At 29.4% G+C, this 22,274-nt stretch overlaps 12 protein-coding genes across 12 annotated transcripts; 8 read left to right on the top strand and 4 right to left on the bottom strand.

Moving 5' to 3' along the window:
- Positions 1 to 79: 79 nt before the first annotated feature.
- PPL_11633 (uncharacterized protein) lies at positions 80 to 1,812 on the bottom strand (the record flags this gene model as incomplete). Its single annotated transcript, XM_020582382.1, has 4 exons — positions 80 to 189; positions 1,201 to 1,223; positions 1,486 to 1,744; positions 1,785 to 1,812. 4 exons carry the CDS (start codon positions 1,810 to 1,812, stop codon positions 80 to 82), a joined length of 420 nt encoding a protein of 139 aa, XP_020426798.1.
- Positions 1,813 to 2,666: 854 nt separating this feature from the next.
- PPL_11632 (uncharacterized protein) lies at positions 2,667 to 3,004 on the bottom strand (the record flags this gene model as incomplete). The annotated part of the gene is made up of 3 exons (XM_020582381.1): positions 2,667 to 2,788; positions 2,842 to 2,874; positions 2,932 to 3,004. 3 exons carry the CDS (start codon positions 3,002 to 3,004, stop codon positions 2,667 to 2,669), a joined length of 228 nt encoding a protein of 75 aa, XP_020426797.1.
- An 896-nt stretch (positions 3,005 to 3,900) lies between these two features.
- Positions 3,901 to 4,131, top strand: PPL_11631 (uncharacterized protein; the record flags this gene model as incomplete). Its single annotated transcript, XM_020582380.1, has 1 exon — positions 3,901 to 4,131. One exon carries the CDS (start codon positions 3,901 to 3,903, stop codon positions 4,129 to 4,131), a length of 231 nt encoding a protein of 76 aa, XP_020426796.1.
- Positions 4,132 to 4,225: 94 nt separating this feature from the next.
- Positions 4,226 to 4,384, top strand: PPL_11630 (uncharacterized protein; the record flags this gene model as incomplete). The annotated part of the gene is made up of 1 exon (XM_020582379.1): positions 4,226 to 4,384. The coding sequence occupies one exon, from the start codon at positions 4,226 to 4,228 to the stop codon at positions 4,382 to 4,384; it is 159 nt and encodes a 52-aa protein (XP_020426795.1).
- Positions 4,385 to 5,130: 746 nt separating this feature from the next.
- Positions 5,131 to 5,337, top strand: PPL_11629 (uncharacterized protein; the record flags this gene model as incomplete). Its single annotated transcript, XM_020582378.1, has 2 exons — positions 5,131 to 5,134; positions 5,216 to 5,337. 2 exons carry the CDS (start codon positions 5,131 to 5,133, stop codon positions 5,335 to 5,337), a joined length of 126 nt encoding a protein of 41 aa, XP_020426794.1.
- A 369-nt stretch (positions 5,338 to 5,706) lies between these two features.
- Positions 5,707 to 6,016, top strand: PPL_11628 (uncharacterized protein; the record flags this gene model as incomplete). The annotated part of the gene is made up of 3 exons (XM_020582377.1): positions 5,707 to 5,762; positions 5,791 to 5,893; positions 5,963 to 6,016. 3 exons carry the CDS (start codon positions 5,707 to 5,709, stop codon positions 6,014 to 6,016), a joined length of 213 nt encoding a protein of 70 aa, XP_020426793.1.
- A 2,112-nt stretch (positions 6,017 to 8,128) lies between these two features.
- Positions 8,129 to 9,716, top strand: PPL_11627 (uncharacterized protein; the record flags this gene model as incomplete). The annotated part of the gene is made up of 4 exons (XM_020582376.1): positions 8,129 to 8,742; positions 8,766 to 9,153; positions 9,211 to 9,287; positions 9,575 to 9,716. The coding sequence occupies 4 exons, from the start codon at positions 8,129 to 8,131 to the stop codon at positions 9,714 to 9,716; spliced, it is 1,221 nt and encodes a 406-aa protein (XP_020426792.1).
- Positions 9,717 to 10,058: 342 nt separating this feature from the next.
- Positions 10,059 to 10,391, bottom strand: PPL_11626 (ATP binding protein; the record flags this gene model as incomplete). The annotated part of the gene is made up of 3 exons (XM_020582375.1): positions 10,059 to 10,090; positions 10,119 to 10,290; positions 10,368 to 10,391. The coding sequence occupies 3 exons, from the start codon at positions 10,389 to 10,391 to the stop codon at positions 10,059 to 10,061; spliced, it is 228 nt and encodes a 75-aa protein (XP_020426791.1).
- Positions 10,392 to 11,789: 1,398 nt separating this feature from the next.
- PPL_11625 (J domain-containing protein) lies at positions 11,790 to 13,227 on the top strand (the record flags this gene model as incomplete). The annotated part of the gene is made up of 6 exons (XM_020582374.1): positions 11,790 to 11,875; positions 12,259 to 12,301; positions 12,387 to 12,549; positions 12,711 to 12,836; positions 12,888 to 12,910; positions 13,069 to 13,227. 6 exons carry the CDS (start codon positions 11,790 to 11,792, stop codon positions 13,225 to 13,227), a joined length of 600 nt encoding a protein of 199 aa, XP_020426790.1.
- Positions 13,228 to 14,070: 843 nt separating this feature from the next.
- On the top strand, positions 14,071 to 17,060 carry PPL_11624 (uncharacterized protein; the record flags this gene model as incomplete). Its single annotated transcript, XM_020582373.1, has 5 exons — positions 14,071 to 14,162; positions 14,549 to 15,307; positions 15,335 to 15,707; positions 15,776 to 15,852; positions 15,935 to 17,060. 5 exons carry the CDS (start codon positions 14,071 to 14,073, stop codon positions 17,058 to 17,060), a joined length of 2,427 nt encoding a protein of 808 aa, XP_020426789.1.
- A 176-nt stretch (positions 17,061 to 17,236) lies between these two features.
- Positions 17,237 to 17,959, bottom strand: PPL_11623 (uncharacterized protein; the record flags this gene model as incomplete). Its single annotated transcript, XM_020582372.1, has 3 exons — positions 17,237 to 17,426; positions 17,636 to 17,664; positions 17,714 to 17,959. The coding sequence occupies 3 exons, from the start codon at positions 17,957 to 17,959 to the stop codon at positions 17,237 to 17,239; spliced, it is 465 nt and encodes a 154-aa protein (XP_020426788.1).
- Positions 17,960 to 19,240: 1,281 nt separating this feature from the next.
- Positions 19,241 to 21,512, top strand: PPL_11622 (uncharacterized protein; the record flags this gene model as incomplete). Its single annotated transcript, XM_020582371.1, has 5 exons — positions 19,241 to 19,255; positions 19,360 to 19,382; positions 19,815 to 19,938; positions 20,960 to 21,030; positions 21,338 to 21,512. The coding sequence occupies 5 exons, from the start codon at positions 19,241 to 19,243 to the stop codon at positions 21,510 to 21,512; spliced, it is 408 nt and encodes a 135-aa protein (XP_020426787.1).
- Between the last annotated feature and the right edge of the window lie 762 nt (positions 21,513 to 22,274).

The following is a 22,274-nucleotide window of genomic DNA, read 5'->3' as shown; positions in this document are numbered from 1 at the left end:
AATACGTAGACTATTATTTATACAAAAAAAACAACAACAACAATCTATTAATAATACAATTCTATATGTAATAATAATATTAATAAGAAGTACATACTTTTACACTACCAGCAGGACCCATAATCAATTGTACATGTTTAGCTAAAGTTCTTTCAATGCAGTCATGCGAAACATAGTCAAATACCTTGACTTAGGCAAGTCAAACAGGTGATGAATGCTTCCAGGTTGGCATCTCATCGATCACCTCATCCACTGTGTGATAACATTATATATATCTATTGAGACAACCTACATTTATACAACAACAACAACAACTTATTAATAAAACAATTCTATATTTATATTGATATTATAATGTAAGTATTTACACTCTTAAACAACCAACAGCACTAAATAGTTCTATGTTTAATATTTATTTGTGAACTTGATTAATATTACTGTATTACACTAATGCTTTTGACTCTGTCTAGTATCGCTACATTTAAAGAACAAGTCATTTAACTTATGGTCTACAGCGGAGCTGATCAAGTTGTTTGATTTCTATCTCTTTTTTTCTAAAATTTGTATTTGATATTAATAAATAAAATCTAAAGAGAACATTTAAATCTTAATACTAACAGTCAAATAAACACTTTTAATTCTCTATGAATATTAAATGAATTTTAAAAATAGACACAGGTAGATCAATGCTTTCACTATTGGTTAAAGAGATATAAGTTTATTTTCTGTTTGATAAATAAATAGTTTCTTTTGTCATTATATAGATAGTATTTGATCGATTATGGTGTCTTTTACTGAATGATATTACTAAATCATACACTAACTCTATTAATGCTTTAAATGCGAATCAAATAATAATCACCAATTAAATTCATCATTTCTATCTTGTGTAGATTGTAATTTTTATTTTTGATCAATATTTTTAAACAAAGATAAAGTTTTTTGTATTGCACTGATTTTAAAGCAGGTAACGTTTGTGTTAATCAATTAATTTAAATTAAATCATAAAAATATCATTTATTTTTTAATAAAAATGAATAACAAATAATATTATATAGAAAAATCAGATAGATAATTAATTGAAGATATATATTGAAATTTAGAGTTGATTTTTACTTAATCATTAGTAAATATAATGATCTTAAAGATAAAGATGATGAACAACTCAAAAAAATCATATTGATAATACAATTGTAATACCAGATACACTCGATACTGGATATCTATTAGTAATAATAAAATCAGAGTCATTCACAAATAATAAATCAAAATTAGAAGAATTATCTATAATCAATCAAAAACATGATTCACAAACAGTAATAATATCAATGATAGTTACTTGGTGCAACAATAGATTAATGGTAAGACTAATTTGATATCTAATCAATCAATTGACCATCGTAAAACTAACAAAATCAATGTGTGTTTATAAATAGATAGATTATAAAGATAGTCAAAAATGTTATGAAAGAGATCATATAATACTTTTGAAAGAGACAATTTGGTGTGACGGTATTGATGAATATTGAATGTGCTGAGTTGGTAAAACTAATTGTATTGATCGCACACACAACCTCTTTCAGAGTGATTGGTTGAGCAGCATCACAACAATGCTGCTCTTCTCGTAGAATGAGTAGAAAGCATCTATTATCCAATGAATCGGTGACCACTGAACCAGAAGTAGGATGTAAGGTGCTTGATGGAGGTTCTGTGGATCCTGTGGTTCTGCACGTCCAGACAGTTACTAACTCGGTGCAGACATGAGTAATGTGTTGTCAGCATGCAAGTTACGCCTCTTAAAGTGGTGGTCATGTCTCTAACTGCTATCCATCTTCAACATTATCAAAGCTGGCGTAGTTCTTGTTCAAAAAACGTATTGCTGTCACTCATCGTCAAGTATGCCAAAGTTATTCTATTAATCTGTACGTTGTGTTACCAAGCGATTCTGAAATAGCTATAATAGAGAGCATGATGAAAGCGATAACGTCAGACACTGAATAGTATAGTAGGCAAGACACTTGCGATCATCACGTGACTGACCAGACCATTTCATCGGGATCCAACACACTAATAATATCTAGAGGTAACGTTATCTCCATGGAAATCAGGGTACCTTGATTTGATGATAGAATAACTTTGGAAGAACACACCATTTGAGTATGACAAGCTTGGCTCTGGGGCAACGAAGCGCGTTTGAACAGAGTTACGTGAGCTTTGATGATGGATGGTAGTTTAGAGAGATAACATGAACACCACTGTCGAAAAGCATGCCAAAGTACCTCTCAGTAGGGACAGGCACCGAGTAGTTTCGATATCGCCCAGAGAATAACAATGCATTTGGACGTGTCAATACCAATCAAGAACTAGTTCCAGCTCGTCGAAGGAGGGTGTCGTAACAGTAGTATCGTCTGAAAACTGAAAGGAGTTTGGTGGGGTTGTAGAGTATTGACCACTTACAATATAGGCGGACTAGACGGTAGACCTTAAATCGAGCTGTCAACCAACATTGCTCTGAACAAACATTCGATTATAACAAACAGAGATGGAGAGATAGGATCACCAAGCAGAAGGATGCCTTGGTCAAGCACAGAGGATCAAACATAGTTTCTGGCGATACCCGACTTGCAGGAGCTAGAGTTTTTTCAATGCAGTCATGATAAACATAGTCAAACACCTTGACTTGAACAAGTCAAACAGTGTGATGAATGTTTCCAGGTTTCCATCTCATCGATCACCTCATCCACTGTGATAACATATCTATTGAAACAGACTATATTTTCACAACAACCTATTAATAAAACAATTCTATATTTATATTGATATTATAATGTAAGTATTTACATACTCTTAAACAACCAACAGCAATAAATCGATCTATATTTAATATTTATTTGTGAACGTTCTTACTATTACTCTATTACACTATCAAACTGGTTTCATCCCATGTAGATTGATTGATCCAAGACAATACAACACTTTTTAAAGAGATCATTGAGGCAGCCATTGACTCGCGAAAGCTATCGTCACGATGTTTGACTCACTCAATGCTTTTGACTCTGTCTAGTATCGATACATTCAAACAATGAGTTCAAGATAATATAGTCCAAATAAATTCATTATTTCTAATTTGTAAACATAAATATCGATTTAAAATCGAGGCAATATATAAAACTTAAGAATTGTTTAATTATAAATAAATAATAAACAAAAATTTAAAAATAATGATCAAAAATTTTTAAACTGGTTTTTTCAAATTTGAGTGAGTTCAAGTTAGTTAGTGGCACGTTTACTAACTTACCCCTTCAGTGAGTTCGTTACTTTTCAGTGAGCAAAAAAATGAAAATAATTGCAAATATTTTCATTTTATTGATTTTAGAAAAAAATTGAGTTAATTAATAAAATTATTTAATAAATATGGATAATTTATTACTATTATCTAAATTAAATAGTATAAAAGATAAATCAGGTGAGGATTTGAAGCAAAACACACTTTATAGTGATTTTAAACAGTTTTTTACAAAAAAGAGCGAAAAAAACAAAAATATTTGTTTCTTTTGTAAAAAAGAGTGCACAGCAGATACAGCCCAGCATTGCAGAGAGCACTTGAATACAAAAAGCTGCAAATTGGCACAACAATAACTATTACCAAATAAACTCACAACAAACTCAGACTATTTATGTTGTAGATATATAGTAATGTCAAATATTCCATTTTCAACTTTGGAGAACACAGAGTTCAAAGAGTTTCTTCAGTCGTTAACTATTCACCTCCCTCAAGGTATAAGTTTAAGGAAACGTATCTTCCTGGCCTCATGAAAGATCTTACGAATGTGATGAAGTATCAAATAGATCGTGCAGATTGGGTGGCAATAACAACAGATGGTTGGACTAACAATCAGAATGACAAGTTCACCACAGTCACAGCGCACTTCTTGGATAAAGATTTTTAATATGTGTCCAACAACACCTACTACAACAACATCACCCGCTAAAGTCACACCTCAAATAGATTTATCAGCAGTGTCATTTAATCCATTTTATAGATATAGTAAAGATCCACAACCAATAGAGCTTAATGTAGATATACTCAAGAAGCAATTAATATTTCCACAATTATCAGTATGTAACTGAAGAAGAGAGACTAGGCAAATATTCTAATCCTGCAATTTTCTGGTCGCAAAATAATCACCTATTTCCATCTGTTGCTCAACTTGCTCGCAAATATATGTGTGTTCCTGCTTCTTCTGTGCCTTCTGAATCTGTATTCTCTAAAGCTAATTATATATTTTCCGAAAGAAGACAATCAATGCTAAATAGTACATTAAGAGATTGTGTCTTATTGTATTGCAACAAATCTTTATTTACAAATGCCAACAACAAATAAATTATTTACAAATGATATTAACAAATAAACTAGTCTTTGTGCTTCAAATATAATTTTTTTTAATTTAAATTTTAATATGAACTAACTGAAAAAGTAACCAAAACTAACTAACGTGCAGTTTGGCTGAGAATTCGTGGGAACGAAAAATTAACTCACCAGTGAGTATTTTAACTTATTTTTCAAAAAACCAATTTTTATGTTTATTGCAAAAATATAATTAGGTCATAGTTTAAACATAAAAATAACAACAAGAATACTTTAAAAATGAATAACAAACTTTATATCTAGAAATCAGATAAATAATAATTAGTAATAATATAATCAGAGTCATTCATAATTAATAAATCGGAATTATACTTATCTACAATCATTCAATAACAAGGTTTACAAACAGTAATAATATCAATGATATGTACTGAGTGCAATAATTGACTAATGGTAAGACTAATTTGATATCTATTTATTCACGATCTTAAAACTAACAAAATCAATTCAAAAACTATGTTTATAAATAGATAAACTATAAAAGATAATCAAAGATGTTAGGAGCAATCATTTATTCGAGCTGCTCAAGGTGTTTGACTTTCTGTCGCATGGCTTGCATTGAAAGAATGTTAATGTCGGTATTCACAGGAACTATATCAATATAATCATCGATAGTAATCTATGTGGCTTGTCAATGGTATTACATCCAACTTTGAAAGATAAAGATGTACAACACTTAAAAATCAGCAGAGTTGTAAATAATGTGTATGTATTATAATTCGGTGTATAGAGTGTTGTCATTATTCAATATCTAATTAACAGGTTATGTGTTTTATCACTATATAGATGACAGAGACAACTGTAAGTCAGATAGATCTAATGATAGCAATAATGATATATATGAAATGTTTTTTGATCTTTTAACAGACTTTGAGCCACCAGTTTCAGAGATGTTTATTCTAGAATAATAATGTAGTTCAAGATTTGTAAGTTATAACCACAATTATTTAAAATAATGATTTTTTGACGTTAGTTAACCAACTTTTATCACAGAAGACAGAACACCATACAATAGCTTCATGTTTACTTGGAGACGATTGTGAATAGACTTGAACAAACAACAATAGATATGTTTCAATCAGAATTTTAGATGTCAACAGTTCCTCCACCTCAACGTTGAGTGCTCTTAGAACTTGTGATTGCTCTTGATTTCGAATGGGTAATACTGGTTGTACAAACATGGAAGAGACTTCTTCACAAGCACGCGTGGAGGTTCCAATTAGAGTTGATTTTATCGACATCACACTTGCAGACTAGTGATTTGTACTGATATCATTATGATGGTCGCTCTCAGAGTCAGAGCATCACTAATTCTCTGTGTCGGTTGTATTCGGTACATCACAGTGGTCGTTTTGTTACAGTGCACCAGTGACAGCTTTATGGGTTGTCGTCAAACAAGTCGTCAAGGATGGTGATTCATTGCTTTTCGGTTCTACTTGTAGAACTCCATGGACGCTGTCGAATGTTTTCTTGTGGATACGCGCACTGAGTGACACGTTTCCTTCAGCTCTGCCGAGAGTTTTTTTTCTTCAGTTGAAGGGTAGCTCTCTCTTGACTGCAGCAGAAAATGCAAAATTTGATTATTAATACGAAAAAGATGATAATAAAGAATACAATAACAAAAAATAAAAAAACGAGTTTAAATATATATTTCGTTGGTTTAGGTAAAGTTTTGTTGATTCATTTGTGTTAATTTATAATTCTAAGTACCATATGAATCTAATTATTGATATTTAGTTTATTGATTTATATTTTATTTGTGTTCGATATTATGTTCTATTATGAATGAGATCATCACAAAATCAATACTCTGTTTGTCTTGCAATCATTTGTCTATGATCTACAACCCTTGGTGCATGTCGGTACACCAGAAACTGTAATTTCATTTTGTTCCGGTCAAGTAAAGTTTAAACATAAACAAACATACCAATTGTCCAATAGCTCTATTTAATTTTATGATATCTATTATTTATTTCATTATCTAAAATAAGATACCAATTCATGTACTTCTAAATCTAGAAAACTAAATAACATAAAGATAAAGATAGTTTATATAATAATTACTAAAGCAATGTCATTCATGTTTGACTTACAACAGATCATAAATACCTATCAAAACGGTTTCATCTTGTTTGATTGATCAACAACAATATAATACTTTTGAAAGAGATCGTTGGGGCAGCAGCATCCGTTGGCAAAGACGAAGCTATCATCACTCTGTTTGACAACGCTATCAATCTAATGATGTTCATGCTTAAGGGTTCTTCAAATTCTTTGCTAAATCAAATAGTATGTCATTCCAGTGTATATTTAATTGATGTTTAGAATGTGAACTAACAAAAAAAAAAATAATAGATGGTGTCGATATAGCACTTGGTGGGAAGCTACAATAACAAACATTGTATATATAATTGAGTGGTTGTGGTGACGTGATAAATTAGATTTATCTTTGTAGCTATGAGTTAGAGATCACAATCAGTGTTACAGAGCCTTGTTTAGAGGTAATCTTGAGAGATTCTATCTTTCAAATACTGGTGTGGTCATTTTGAAGATGTCGATTCAGAGAGTTGTATTGTGTATGTACTTTAAGATGTCTAGACAAAAATTTTTAAAGATTTAATTTAAAACAAAAATAAATGATTCTTCAGTTCAAAGTAAAAGTAATGCATAATAGATTATTTGAAGTATAAAATAATATCTTACTTACTTAATATGTACATATCAAAACAGATTTAGCAAATTTCTATTAAATTTTGGTTTGATTTGAGGTTGGAATTCGTTGTATACCTTCAACAATACCAGTCATACTTAGAACGCCCACTTGGTCAATCAGAGATTAACAAAGTTGAAGTTTGACTCTTATATTACACATTAAAGTCACCTGCCAGTAAGTCGTTCGTAAGAAGTTATAATAATAAAATATGGTTTTGTTGTATAGGTACATTCAATCCACTCTTTGTCTTTTATTCGATGAGGTATCATGAGTTGAATAAGAATTCTGTTGTTGAAGGGAAGTTAAAGGTTGTAAAAAGCCTTTTAATTAATCTTTGAACTATTTATGATCTTAGTTCTTTATATGGATCCAAGCGATTACATATTTTAAGTATGTCATTTACTTCTCTATGAATTGTAAATTTGGATATTAATCTTGGCTGTTCATTAGTGATAATTTTATGATATTAAAATAATATAAGTAATTTAAATAATATATTAGAGATTTACATATTAAAAAATTAACATGAACTTCGAAAAAATTGTTTTTTTTTTATTTTTTGATATTAAAACAATCATTGGAAAAAAAATAGAAGAAGAAAAAAATGAGCCAGTTTTGTTTGCGCTGTGCTGTAAAAGCAAAAATTTTTTGTGGGACCAAAATTAAAATTTTAATTTTAATATTTAATTTATATTTTTAAATTTAATTTTAAAGTTAAATTATTATTTTTGGTTATAAATTTGTAAATAAAATTATTAATCACCACCACATTTAACACATGCAATGATTTTGCAAACAATCATTTTTGATAAAATATTGAATAATGTTCAAAATGAATACAAATACAAATATAATCGAGAAAACAGATAGATTAATCAATGGAAAGAATGTTTTGAAATTTAGATGTGAGCCATCTATATATCATGATAATAATTATTATTATAATCTAATAGTTTTAGTTCATAATCATTTGAAAGATAAAGATAATGAACAAGGACACAAATATCATATTAATCGGAAATATTAAAACTAATGATGAGATAGTAGTACCAGATACAGTCGATACTCAATATCAATTAATATTAATCTTTTTAGATTCACTCTTAAATCTATCGGCGATACTTTTAAACAAATCAGAATCATACACAATCTATATTCAAGAAAGTCAATTCAAATACACGTTTGACTATTTCAAACAAACACACATCATTAATAACAAACGATATCATTTAATATCAAGATTTACAAACAGTAATAAGATCAATGATGTATATTTAGTGTGTGGTACTGATGATAATTCTTTTGATAAAAGATTGGTAAGATCATTTTTCAAAGTAATTAATCAATTGACAATCATAAAACTAACAAAATCAATTCAAAAGTATGTTTATAAAAAGATAAACTATAAAGATAATCAGAAATCTTATGAAAGAGCTGAGAATGAAATCAAATCAATGAAATTACTCAAAGGTAATCAAAGATTTGTTCAACTTGTTGACTATCATCATGATAAAGACAATCAAATCTTTCATATCATCACTCAATATTGTAAAGATGGTGATCTTTCTCAAAAGTATAAACATTTAACTGATCTAAATCTGTATGTATAAAATATTTATCAAGATATGAATATATTACAATTAACCACATTTATATTGAACATAAAAATAGAATCTTTGAAGAATCAGATATTAGTCGATATATTTCAGAACTTTCCAATATTCTTTTGGATCTTGAAAAACATGGAATTGTTCATTGTGATATCAAACCATCAAACATATTCATTGATTATGAATTTTATGGTACTATGATTCTTGGTGATTTTGGATGTTGTAAATTCATTGATCAATCAACAATCATTGGATATCAAGATTCAAATGTATTTTTCAAGGCACCTGTTGTCATAACAAGTGTTTCAAATTCGAAAGAAATATCAGATCCAACTATTTTTGAAATGTATCCAAACACACTTATAAATGCAACTCGTGGAACAATTGGTTATATTGCACCAGTAAGTAATATCATTTAATTAATATTTAAATATATTTTAAACTAAATCAAATTATAGGAAGCAATGAAACGACAATATGCACAATCATGTGACATCTTTTCAATTGGATCAACAATTCTCAAATTATTATGTTGGTAAATACTCGAATAATCATTTTTAAAATATTATTATCAATCAGATATTAACTCTGTATTTTTGAATATTTAAATTGATCAGTCATCAAGATGATCGAAATAATCATCAACTATTCCAATCAACTGGTGAAATTAAGATTTCAGAATTCAGATATTCAAAACAATTGATTGAATTTATTCATCGATTGTTGGATCAGAGTCCAAAGAATAGAGAATCATTTGTAGGTAGAAATGAATATTGAAGCAAAGTTATTATAGTTTATCTTTTATTAACTTTTATTAAATAGTTTTATATACACTCTTTTCTGGAACGCTGATAAACCTATAAATAGTATTAATGTACTCTATTCATCAACTGCAACTGTTATTGGTCCAGTTAAATATTCTAAAGAGTGTATGTATTACAATAGAAATATCATTTTGAAATAAACAAATTTTGATTATTCAAAAGAAAATAAAAGAATCGATAAATATTTTCTATGATTACATTTAACATCTTTGTTTTTCAGTCATTTTTCTTCTTCTTATTGATGTGATGTTCCTTATTCATCATAAATATTAGATACTTTTATGTTACTTTGTTAGAGAGTTGTTTTTACACATTAATATGTATGAATAATAAAAAGTGTTATAATAGATATATCTTTTTTATATTATTATGCAATTGTGTTATCTTGTTTTAGTTCTATAGTGACAATGTTTGTGAGCTCTTTGTTCAGCTGGGTACTATGGTCATCTACTTTCGAAAACATGGTCAATCACTGATCATTTTTAAAGTGTTATTGTTGTGGTACTTGTTGTTTCTAAATTAAGTTATTCACTACACCAAACCATCGTTTGGTCCGTATGCCAACTCGTCGATCACCTCGTCAACAGTGATCAGATTCTTTATATCAATTGAAACCGGATATTCAAATACCTCTGCTGCTGGATCTAAATTCACAACATGTACACTTCTCTTTATCTCTTCACAATGTTTTCTCATTGTATCGCAATACGTAGACTATTATTTATTCAAAACAACAACAACAATCTATTAATAATACAATTCTATATGTAATAATAATAATAAGTACATACTTTTCCAGTACCAGCATGACCCATAATCAATTGTGCAGTTTTGCTAACGTTCTTTCAATGCAGTCATGCGAAACATAGTCAAACACCTTGACTTAGGCAAGTCAAACAGTGTGATGAATGCTTCCAGGTTGGCATCTCATCGATCACCTCATCGACTGTGATAACATTATATATATCTATTGAGACAACCTACATTTATACAACAACAACAACTTATTAATAAAACAATTCTATATTTATATTGATATTATAATGTAAGTATTTACATACTCTTAAACAACCAACAGCACTAAATAGTTCTATTTTTAATATTTATTTGTGAACGTGATTAAAATTACTGTATTACACTAATGCTTTTGACTCTGTCTAGTATCACTACATTTAAAGAACGAGTCATTTAACTTATGGTCTACCGCAGATCAAGTTGTTTGATTTCTATCTTTTTTTTCTAAAATTTGTATTTGATATTAATAAATAAAATCTAAAGAGAACGTCGTTTAAATCTTAATACTAACAGTCAAATAAACACTCTTAATTCTCTATGAATATTAAATATTAGAATTTTAAAAATAGACACAGGTAGATCAATGCTTCACTATTGGTTAAAGAGATATAAGTTTATTTTCTGTTTGATAAATAAATAGTTTCTTTTGTCATTATATAGATTGTATTTGATCGATAATGGTGTCTCTTACTGAATGATATTACAAAATCATACACTAACTCTATTAATGCTTTAAATGCGAATCAAATAATAATCACCAATTCAATTCATCATTTCTATCTTGTGTAGATTGTAATTTTTATTTTTGATCAATATTTTTAAACAAAGATAAAGTTTTATGTATATTGTGCACTGATTTTAAAGCAGGTAACGTTTGTGTTAATCAATTAATTTAAATTAACACTTAAATCATAAAAATATGTTGGTGACTTTTGATTTTTTTTATAAAAATGAATATCAAATAATATTATATAGAAAAATCAGATAGATATATAATAATTAATTGAAGATATATATATTGAAATTTAGAGTTGATTTTTACTTAATCAATTAGTAAATATAATGATCTTAAAGATAAAGATGATGAACAACTCAAAAAAATCATATTGATAATACAATTGTAATACCAGATACACTCGATACTGGATATCTATTAGTAATAATAAAATCAGAGTCATTCACAAATAATAAATCAAAATTAGAAGAATTATCTATCATCAATCAATAACATGATTTACAAACAGTAATAATATCAATGATAGTTACTTTTGGTGCAACAATAGATTAATGGTAAGACTAATTTGATATCTAATCAATCAATTGACCATCGTAAAACTAACAAAATCAATGTGTGTTTATAAATAGATAGATTATAAAGATAGTCAAAAATGTTATGAAAGAGATCATTGATATTTCGAATGGCAACACTGGAGCTATCATTACTCTGTTCGAGCTGCTCCAGGAGTTTAACTATGTGTCTCATGACTGCATTGAAAGAACGCTTGTAAATGTCGGTATTCCCAAGAACTATATCAAAGGACATCCTATCAACTTGTCAATGGCATTTCTTACATCCCGACTGGTTCGATATCTGCAGTGAAACTCAATCAAAGTGATTACCACTTCCCATCACTGTTCGCGATTGTAATCGGATGTTTGGTTGAGAACCATCTTTGATGACAAAACTCGATCAAATATCTACCTTATAGCGCACTGCTTTTCAATGGTCAATTCACCGAAAGTGGCACGACTCGACCTATCTACTTTACCAAACTCATTCAGTTTGCTGACCACACACGTTGCAGTCTAGTCAGCTTCCTTCTTCGAGAGTTAGATCAAGTTCTCGAGGTTCACAGTGTTGGTTCTAGAGTTGTTTTAACTGATTAGAAAAGAATATTATCAATTAGAAACTAAATTTCAGGATCCGGCAGTAAGTTAATTAATTAAAATAAGACAATGAGAGATAGATAGATGGTTATTAATAATTTTGTTTAAATATATATATATATTTTTAGGATAAGAATAGATATGATCAACAATATGCAGAGGAAATGTTTAAGAGAATTGGTCAGGCATATCATGTGTTGTCAGATCCAAACATGAGAAAGAAATACGATCAGTTTGGATTCGATGCTCTGAATAGATATTTGATTGACCAATCGAGTTGTTCAGATTGTGGTATTCGAAGGTGGTCGATTCCTCGATTTCTTTGGTGACCAACAACATTCTACGAGTTGTTTGCACATGAAGAGACAGAGACACAGACAATAAGAAAGTGGGTTCGAGAGACAAAGCTCAGAGTCAAGCCAATCAAGCTGATCGGTCAAATTTTCGAAAAGACGCGACAGGAAGTGAATCAAAGAGTATCAGTCCAGAAGATATTATCTATTATTCAACGCCACCTCAATCACTATCACATACATCAACATCAACAACAACTTCAACCACTTCAAAGAAATCAACAAGTTTTACTTCAACAATCTTCTTTTCCTATAAATAAAAATAATTAAAACTAGTAGAAGCAAAAAAAATAAAAAAGGTAATTAATATTACTCGTTCATTTCAAATGAATAATTTTTATAAAGTTTGATTTATCATCTATTTATTATTTTAGAATAGAATTTACAAATTAAAATAAAATAAAATTAACAAAGAAAGAAGAGAATGAAATTATCAGCAATAATTATAGTAGTTTAGACAATCTGGTCAACCATTAGTTACACAACAACAAGCACAGTTTCAAGAGGATCGATCAACAGGAATAACAATAATGCAGATAGTCTGTTGTTGAATAAAGCAACAACAACAACCACAACAACAGCATCAACTACTCCAATAACAATCGGTATTACATAGAACGGTGTGCTTAGAGATAATCTTGAGATTGATTCTATCTTTCCAAATAATGGTGTGATCATTTATGAAGATGTCGATTCAGAGTTTACCAACCACTTGGAGAGTTGTAAATAATGTGTATGTAACTATACTAAATAATATCTATAGAGAGAGAATGCTGTTGGCATTATCAAATATCTTACTAATTGATCGTGTTGTTTTATTCACCAAACAGAGATAACAGGTAACGGTAACCCAGATAGACCGAATGGTAGATGTAATGAGTTGTATAAACGTTCTTTTTAATCTTTTGACAAAGTTTTTAACCACCATCAGGTTCAGAGAAGTTTATTCTGGTCAAGTTCCAAACTTGTAAGTTATAACTATATTAATTAACATTCAGAGAGATTTGACGTTTGTTAACCAACTGTTTGATCATAGATGACAAATCACCATACAATAGATTCATATGATAACAAATGCTATCTTTACAGTTTGTGTGTGAATAGACTGGGTAGCGATACGCCATCAGATAACCGATAGGTAGATCATGAATGAGATGCATGATTATTACTGTCGAGATCTCACTAAAAGTCAATACTTCCAGTTGGCAAATTATCCAATGTTTTGCTGGTGAGACGAGTCATCCTGTTGAACACCCAAACCATGATGGTTTGTGTGCGGTAGACTGTAACAAAGTTACCACATTGGTTCCAATGGAAGCAGGCGTCTTTCCGATAGCATCATGGTGGTGAACCTCGAGGTAATATCTGTGGCATCATGATTGGTAGTCGAGTCTTAGATAGTGAGAATGTTATGTTGAACTCCATTCATTGTGAATAACACAAACATCAGTTATCGACAATGGTTTTAGCATTGATGTTGGTCGTAACATTAGGTCGACTCAGAGTTGGTTTTAACAATGTCCACACCGGTGCCTCTGCCATTCCTTCACAGCAACTATGCATGACGTCGATAAAACCAACAGCAACTCGATGAGTAACGCACACCAGTGATTGTGAAAGAGTCTGCTTCTCCAAGCCAGAGATATCACATAACTCTTTAATATTAATATTAAAAATAAATAAAGAGAATAAAGTTATCAAATCACGCTATTATCAATCAATTGTACAAACAAACTTTCTTAACAACCGCCAATAATGAGGTTCATTTTTAACAAATATAAAGTGTAATAAAAGAATAATATTTTTACAATGTGCTGTAAAGCCAAAATTTTTTTGTGATTATTATTTTTGGTTTTAAATTTTAATAAAATTATTAATGACCACCACACTTAACAGGTGCAATGATTTTGCAAACAATCATTTTTGATAAAATATAGAATAATGTTCAAAATGAATACAAATACAAATAGAATCGAGAAAACAGATAGATTAATCAATGGAAAGAATGTATTGAAATTTATTAATTATGAATTTAATAATGATCTAATAGTTTTAGTTCATAATCATTTGAAAGATAAAGATAATGAACAACACACAAATATCATATTAATCGGAAATATTAAAACTAATGATGAGATTGTAGTACCAGATACAATCGATACTCAATATCAATTAATATTAATCATTTCAAATTCACTCTTAAATCTATCGATACTTTTAAACAAATCAGAATCATACATAATCAAACTTCAAGATATTCAAAAAAGTCAATTTAAAGACACGTTTGACTATTTCAAACAAACACACATCATTAATAACAAACAATATCATTCAATATCAAGATTTACAAACAGTAATAATATCAATGATGTATATTTAGTGTGTGGTACTGATCATAAAAGATTGGTAAGATCATTTTTCAATGTAATTAATCAATTGACAATTATAAAACTAACAAAATCAATTCAAAAGTGTGTTTATAAAAAGATAAACTATAAAGGTAAAGATAATCAGAAATCTTATGAAAGAGCTGAGAATGAAATCAAAGCAATGAAATTACTCAAAGATAATTGGAGATTTGTTCAACTTGTTGACTATCATCATGATAAAGACAATCAAATCTTTCATATCATCACTTATTATTGTGATGGTGGTGATCTTTCTCAAAAGTATAAACATTTAACTGATCAAAATCTGTATGTATAAAATATTTATCAAGATAGGAATATTACAATTAACCACATTTATATTGAACATAAAAATAGGATCTTTGAAGAATCAGATATTATTGATTATATTTCAGAACTTTTCAATATTCTTTTGGAACTTGATAAACATGGAATTGTTCATTGTGATATCAAACCATCAAACATATTCATTGGTTATGGTACTTTGATTCTTGGTGATTTTGGATGTTGTAAATTCATTGATCAATCAACAATCATTGAATATCAAGATTCAAATGTATTTTTCAAGGCACCTGTTGTCATAACAAGTGTTTCAAATTCGAAAGAAATATCAGATCCATCCATTTTTGATATGAATTTAAATACACTTATAAATGCAACACGTGGAACACTTGGTTATATTTCACCAGTATGTATATTCTATTAATTGATTATTAAATATATTTTAAACTAAATCAAAACTATAATAAAAATTAGGAAGCAATGAACAGACAATATGCACAATCATGTGACATCTTTTCAATTGGATCAACAATTCTCAAATTATTATGTTGGTAAATACTCGAATAATCATTTTTAAAATATTATTATCAATCAGATATTAACTCTATATTTTTGAATATTTAAATTGATCAGTCATCAAGATGATCGAAATAATCATGAATTATTCAAAACTACTGATGAAATTAAGATTTCAGAATACAGATATTCAAAACAATTGATTGAATTTATTCACCGATTGTTGGATCAGAGTCCAAAGAATAGAGAATCATTGAATCAATTATTAAACCAATATATTGAAACCATCACCAATCAACATTCAATTACATTCAATTTAAATACTACATTCAAAAACAGCTCAGTCAATATCACTGAAATTGAATTTGGTAATGAATTTAATCAACCATTGCAATCTAATTCACTCCCTCCAAATCTGAGATCATTATCATTTGGATATGGATTCAATCAAATATTATCAGTCGGTGTATTACCTGAATCACTTGAATCATTGGTGTTTGGATTAGAATTCAATCAAATATTATCAGTTGGTGTGTTACCTGAATCACTTGAATCATTGGTGTTTGGAAATGATTTCAATCAAATATTATCAGTTGGTGTGTTACCTGAATCACTTGAATCATTGGAGTTTGGATCTAAATTCAATCAAATATTATCAGTTGGTGTTTTACCTCAATCACTTGAATCATTGGTGTTTGGAATTGAATTCAATCAAATATTATCAGTTGGTGTGTTACCTAAATCACTTAAATCATTGGTGTTTGGATATTTCTTCAATCAAATATTATCAGTCGGTGTATTACCTAAATCACTGAAATCATTGGAGTTTGGTCCTGAATTCAATCAAATATTATCAGTCGGTGTGTTACCTAAATCACTGAAATCATTATCATTTGGATATAAATTCGATCAAATATTATCAGTCGGTGACTTACGAAAATCAATTTCGTCACTCATTATTGGTGGAATACAAAAAGACTCGATAAATCAAAGCAAATTAGCTTTAAATCTAAAAATTCTTGAAATTAATGATGGTCTTTATCGACACACTCAAACAATAACAACATTACAATTGACAAATTCTCAAGATTCACTTTCATTTATCAAAGAATTCTATCCAGAATATTATTCAACACACAATCTATCCAAGATCAGTGATTCATTTGTCGATTCTCAGAACAATCAAATCAAAGGAGAATACATCATTGCTCTACTTTTACATAACACAAATATCATTTTATAAAAATTAATAAATAAATTAAAAAATTTAAAAAAAAAAGTTTGAAGTTACAAGTGGATAGTCAACATTGGAATATTTAATCTGTAATTTAAATTCCAGAACTACATAATTAATTTGACTACTATTGGAGAACTGATAAACTTAAATGCTTGATTAACTTTTGAAGTTTAATAATTTATTTAATTGTTGTAATTATCGAAAGCACCATCATCAGCATCTTCATCTTCTTCAAAGTATTGGTCGTTTGGATCTTGTGGTTCGACATCTTCACCATACTGTATTGAATTATCTATCTGTGCCAATAAAAAACCAATACTCTCTTGATCTGAAATATCAAGTGGGATATCCAACCAAACTATAATCTTCCAACTTTAATTTTAATTTAAAAAACATGTTAATAAAACACTATACTTATATAACTTTAATGATTGCATTCACCAAGTAAAGTTTAAACATAAACAAACATACCAATTGTCCAATAGTTCTATTTAATTTTATGATATCTATTATTTATTTCATTATCTAATCCAAGATAAAGATTAGTTTATATAATAAAATGTCATTCATGTTTGACTTACAATTGTTCTCTACAACAGATCATAAATAACTATTAAAACGGTTTCATCCTGGTTGATTGATCAACAACAATATAATACTTTTGAAAGAGACAATTTGGTGACGGTATTGATGAATATTGAATGTGCTGAGTTGGTAAAACTAATTGTATTGATCGCACACACAACTTCTTTCAGAGTGATTGGTTGAGCAGCATCACAACAATGCTGCTCTTCTCGTAGAATGAGTAGAAAGCATCTATTATCCAATGAATTGGTGACCACTGAAGAAGTAGGATGTAAGGTGCTTGATGAAGGTTCTGTGGATCCTGAAGCACAGAGGATCATACATAGTTTCTGGCGATACCCGATTTGCAGGAGCTAGAGTTTTTTTCAATGCAGTCATGATAAACATAGTCAAACACCTTGACTTGAACAAGTCAAACAGAGTGATGAATGTTTCCAGGTTTCCATCTCATTCGCATCTCATCCACTGTGATAACATTATATATCTATTGAAACAGACTATATTTTCACAACAACCTATTAAATAAAACAATTCCATATTTTTCTATTGATATTATAATGTAAGTATTTACATACTCTTAAACAACCAACAGCAATAAATCGATCTATATTTAATATTTATTTGTGAACGTTCTTACTATTACTCTATTACACTATCAAACTGGTTTCATCCCATGTAGATTGATTGATCCAAGACAATACAACACTTTTTAAAGAGATCATTGAGGCAGCCATTGACTCGCGAAAGCTATCGTCACGATGTTTGACTCACTCAATGCTTTTGACTCTGTCTAGTATCGATACATTCAAACAATGAGTTCAAGATAATATAGTCCAAATAAATTCATCATTTCTAACTTGTAAACATAAATATCGATTTAAAATCGAGGCGATATATAAAACTTAAGAATTGTTTAATTATAAATAAATAATAAACAAAATAATGATCAAAAATTTTTATAACAAAGAAATTTTTATTTTTATTGCAAAATTATTATTTTATTCATAAAAATAACAACAAGAATACTTTAAAAACGAATAACAAACTTTATATCTAGAAATCAGACAAATAATAATTAGTAATAATATAATCAGAGTCATTCACAATTAATAAATCGAAATTATACTTATTTCAATAACAAGGTTTACAAACAGTAATAATATCAATGATATGTGCTGAGTGCAATAATTTACTAATGGTAAGACTAATTTGATATCTATTTATTCACGATCTTAAAACTAACAAAATCAATTCAAAAACTATGTTTATATATCGATAAACTATAAAAGATAATCAAAGATGTTAGGAGCAATCATCTGTTCGAGCTGCTCAATTGCTCGACACCGGTGTTTGACTTTCTGTCGCATTACTTGCATTGAAAGAATGTTAATGTCGGTATTCACAGGAACTATATCAATATAATCATCGATAGTAATCAATGTGGCTTGTCAATGGTATTACATCTAACTTTGAAAGATAAAGATATACAACACTTAAAAATCAGCAGAGTTGTAAATAATGTGTATGTACTATAATTCGGTGTATAGAGTGTTGTCATTATTCAATATCTAATTAACAGGTTATGTTTTATCACTATATAGATGACAGAGGCAACTGTAAGTCAGATAGATCAAATGATAGCAGTAATGATATATATATGAAATGTTTTTTGATCTTTTAACAGACTTTGAACCACCAGTTTCAGAGATGTTTATTCTAGAATAATAATGTAGTTCAAGATTTGTAAGTTATAACCACAATTATTTAAAATAATGATTTTTGACGTTAGTTAACCAACTTTTATCACAGAAGACAGAACACCGTACAATAGCTTCATGTTTACTTGGAGACGATTGTGAATAGACTTGAACAAACAACAATAGATGTGTTTCAATCAGAATTTTAGATGTCAACAGTTCCTTCATCTCAACTTGAGTGCTCTTAGAACTTGTGATTGCTCTTGATTTCGAATGGGTAGTAATACTGGTTGTACAAACATGGAAGAGACTTCTTCACAAGCACGCGTGGAGGTTCCAATTAGAGTTTTATCGACATCACGCTTGCAGACTAGTGATTTGTACTGAGATCATTATGATGGTCGCTCTCAGAGTCAGAGCATCACTAATTCTCTGTGTCGGTTGTATTCGGTACATCACAGTGGTCGTTTTGTTACAGTACACCAGTGACAGCTTTATGGGTTGTCGTCAAACAAGTTGTCAAGGATGGTGATTCATTGCTTTTCGGTTCTACTTGTAGAACTCCATGGACGCTGTCGAATGTTTTCTTGTGGATACGCGCAGTGAGTGACACGTTTCCTTCAGGTCTGCCGAGAGTTTTTTTCTTCAGTTGAAGGGCGAGATCGCTTGACTGCCGCAGAAAAATGCAAAATTTGATTATTAATACTAAAAAGATGATAAAAAAGAAAACAATAACAAAAAATAAAAAAACGAGTTTAAATATATATTTCATTGGTATAGGTAAAGTTTTATTGATTCATTTGTATTAATTTATAATTCTAAGAAGTACCATATGAATCTAATTGTTGATATTTAGTTTATTGATTTATATTATATTTGTGTTCGATATTATGTTCTATTATGAATGAGATCATCACAAAAAGCTATCAACACTCTGTTTGATTTGCAATCATTTGTCTATAATCTATAACCATGGTGCATGTCGGTACCCCAGAAACTTGTAATTTCATTTTGTTCCGGTCAAGTAAAGTTTAAACATAAACAAACATACCAATTGTCCAATAGTTCTATTTAATTTATGATATCTATTATTCGTTTCATTATCTAATCTATCTACCAATTCATGTACTTCTAAATCTAGAAAACTAAATAACATAAAGTAAAGATTAGTTTTTATAAATATAATTACTATAAACAAGTTATATTATTATCTGATTCCATCTGACTTTAAAAATAGGTATCATCTCTAACATATTAAAAAAAAATAGGTGACATACGAAACTACGATTACACGCTATAAAGCAATGTCATTCATGCTTGTCTTACAATTGCTCTACAGATCATAAATACCTATCAAAACGGTTTCATCCTGGTTGATTGATCCACGACAATATAATACTTTTGAAAGAGATAGTTGGGACAGCAGCAGCCGTTGGCAATGCCGAATCTATCATCACTCTGTTTGACAAACCCATTCAAGGCTTTCGACTATGTGTGGCATGGCTGTATTTAAGGAACCATCTATTCCCAGAAACTATCAACGATGTCAATCTAATGATGTCCATGCTTAGAGGTTCTTCAAATTCTATGATGGGTCAATGGCATTCCAGTCACATTGAATAGGAGAGGAGAGTTGGCGACTTTGGTGCATCATTATCCAAGAAAATGAATTTAGGTGAAGATATGTACAGGTTGTGAGTGGCTATATCTATCAGTGTCCACTTAGAACGCCACTCGGTCAATCAGTGATTTAACAAAGTTGAAGATTGTGAGCTTTCTAGTATGACTGGGCATATCGAATTCCAACCTCTAATCAAATAGAAATAAACTAATCTGTTTTGATATGTACATATTAAGTAAGATATTCTTTTATAATAATTCAAATAATCTATTATGCATTACTTTTACTTTGAACTGAAGAGTCACTTATTTTTGTTTTAATTTAATCTTTAAAATTTTTGTTTAAAAAAAAAATAAAATTTTGTAACATTCGTTCATAAGAGACACAAAGAGGATTAGTGATGCTTTGGTTTACCATGATGGCAAAAGCCAACTCTCTGACTCTATTCGTGACGTTGCTAAAACCAACAGCAACTCGATGAGTAAGCTCACACCAGTGATTGTGAAAGAGTCTGCTTCTCCAAGGCCAAGCCAGAGATATCACAGAACTCTTTAAAATTAATATTTTTTTAGAACAAAATTTCTTAATAACCGTCAATAATGAAGTTCATTTTTAACAAATATACAGAGTAATAAATCGATATTGTTTTTAAAGTGTGAAGACATTTATTTATATATTTTTTAATGTGTTCTGATGTTCATTTATCTCTTTTCTCAAATAATATTCTTCTTTTTTTTGGTAGATGGTTTTTAAAAAAAAATTTTGGTACCTCCACATTACTTGGATATATTAGTACTAATAATAATGATTTTTTAATATTGATTGTATACGATTGTGATTTGTTTAAAAACAATACGCATATGGATGAGGAATCTAATTTTGATGGTGTTTTTATGATAATTAATTGATATTGAGCATCAACTGTATCTGGTATTAGAATCCAATTTTAGTTCTACAGTGACAATGTTTGTGAGCTATTGGTTCATCTGGGTGCTAAGCTCATCTACTTTCGAAAGCATGGCCAATCAGTGATCATTTTAAAGTATTGTTGTGGTGCTTGTTGTTACTGTCTTTACTGTATTACCACTCTATTATTATTTATTATTATTTACATTTGAAATATTATTTTCATTATTCTATTCATCAGTAAAGAAATTGTAGATGATGATGATGATTATTGATAGTTTGTGAAAAGAGTACACTGATCGCTGACACCGTCAAAGAAGTCTTTGTTCTGAAGATGGCTAAAGTAACTCTGATGTGGGGTTTGTCGGGGTTTTGGTGTGACGGTATCGATGAATATTGAATGTACTGAGT

This window comes from Heterostelium album, assembly GCF_000004825.1.
Source record: "Heterostelium album PN500 unplaced genomic scaffold PPL_contig23, whole genome shotgun sequence".
In the NCBI taxonomy this organism is placed as follows: domain Eukaryota; phylum Evosea; class Eumycetozoa; order Acytosteliales; family Acytosteliaceae; genus Heterostelium; species Heterostelium album.
The sequence above is the reverse complement of the archived record's forward strand: the minus strand, read 5'-3'. Positions and strand labels throughout refer to the sequence as shown.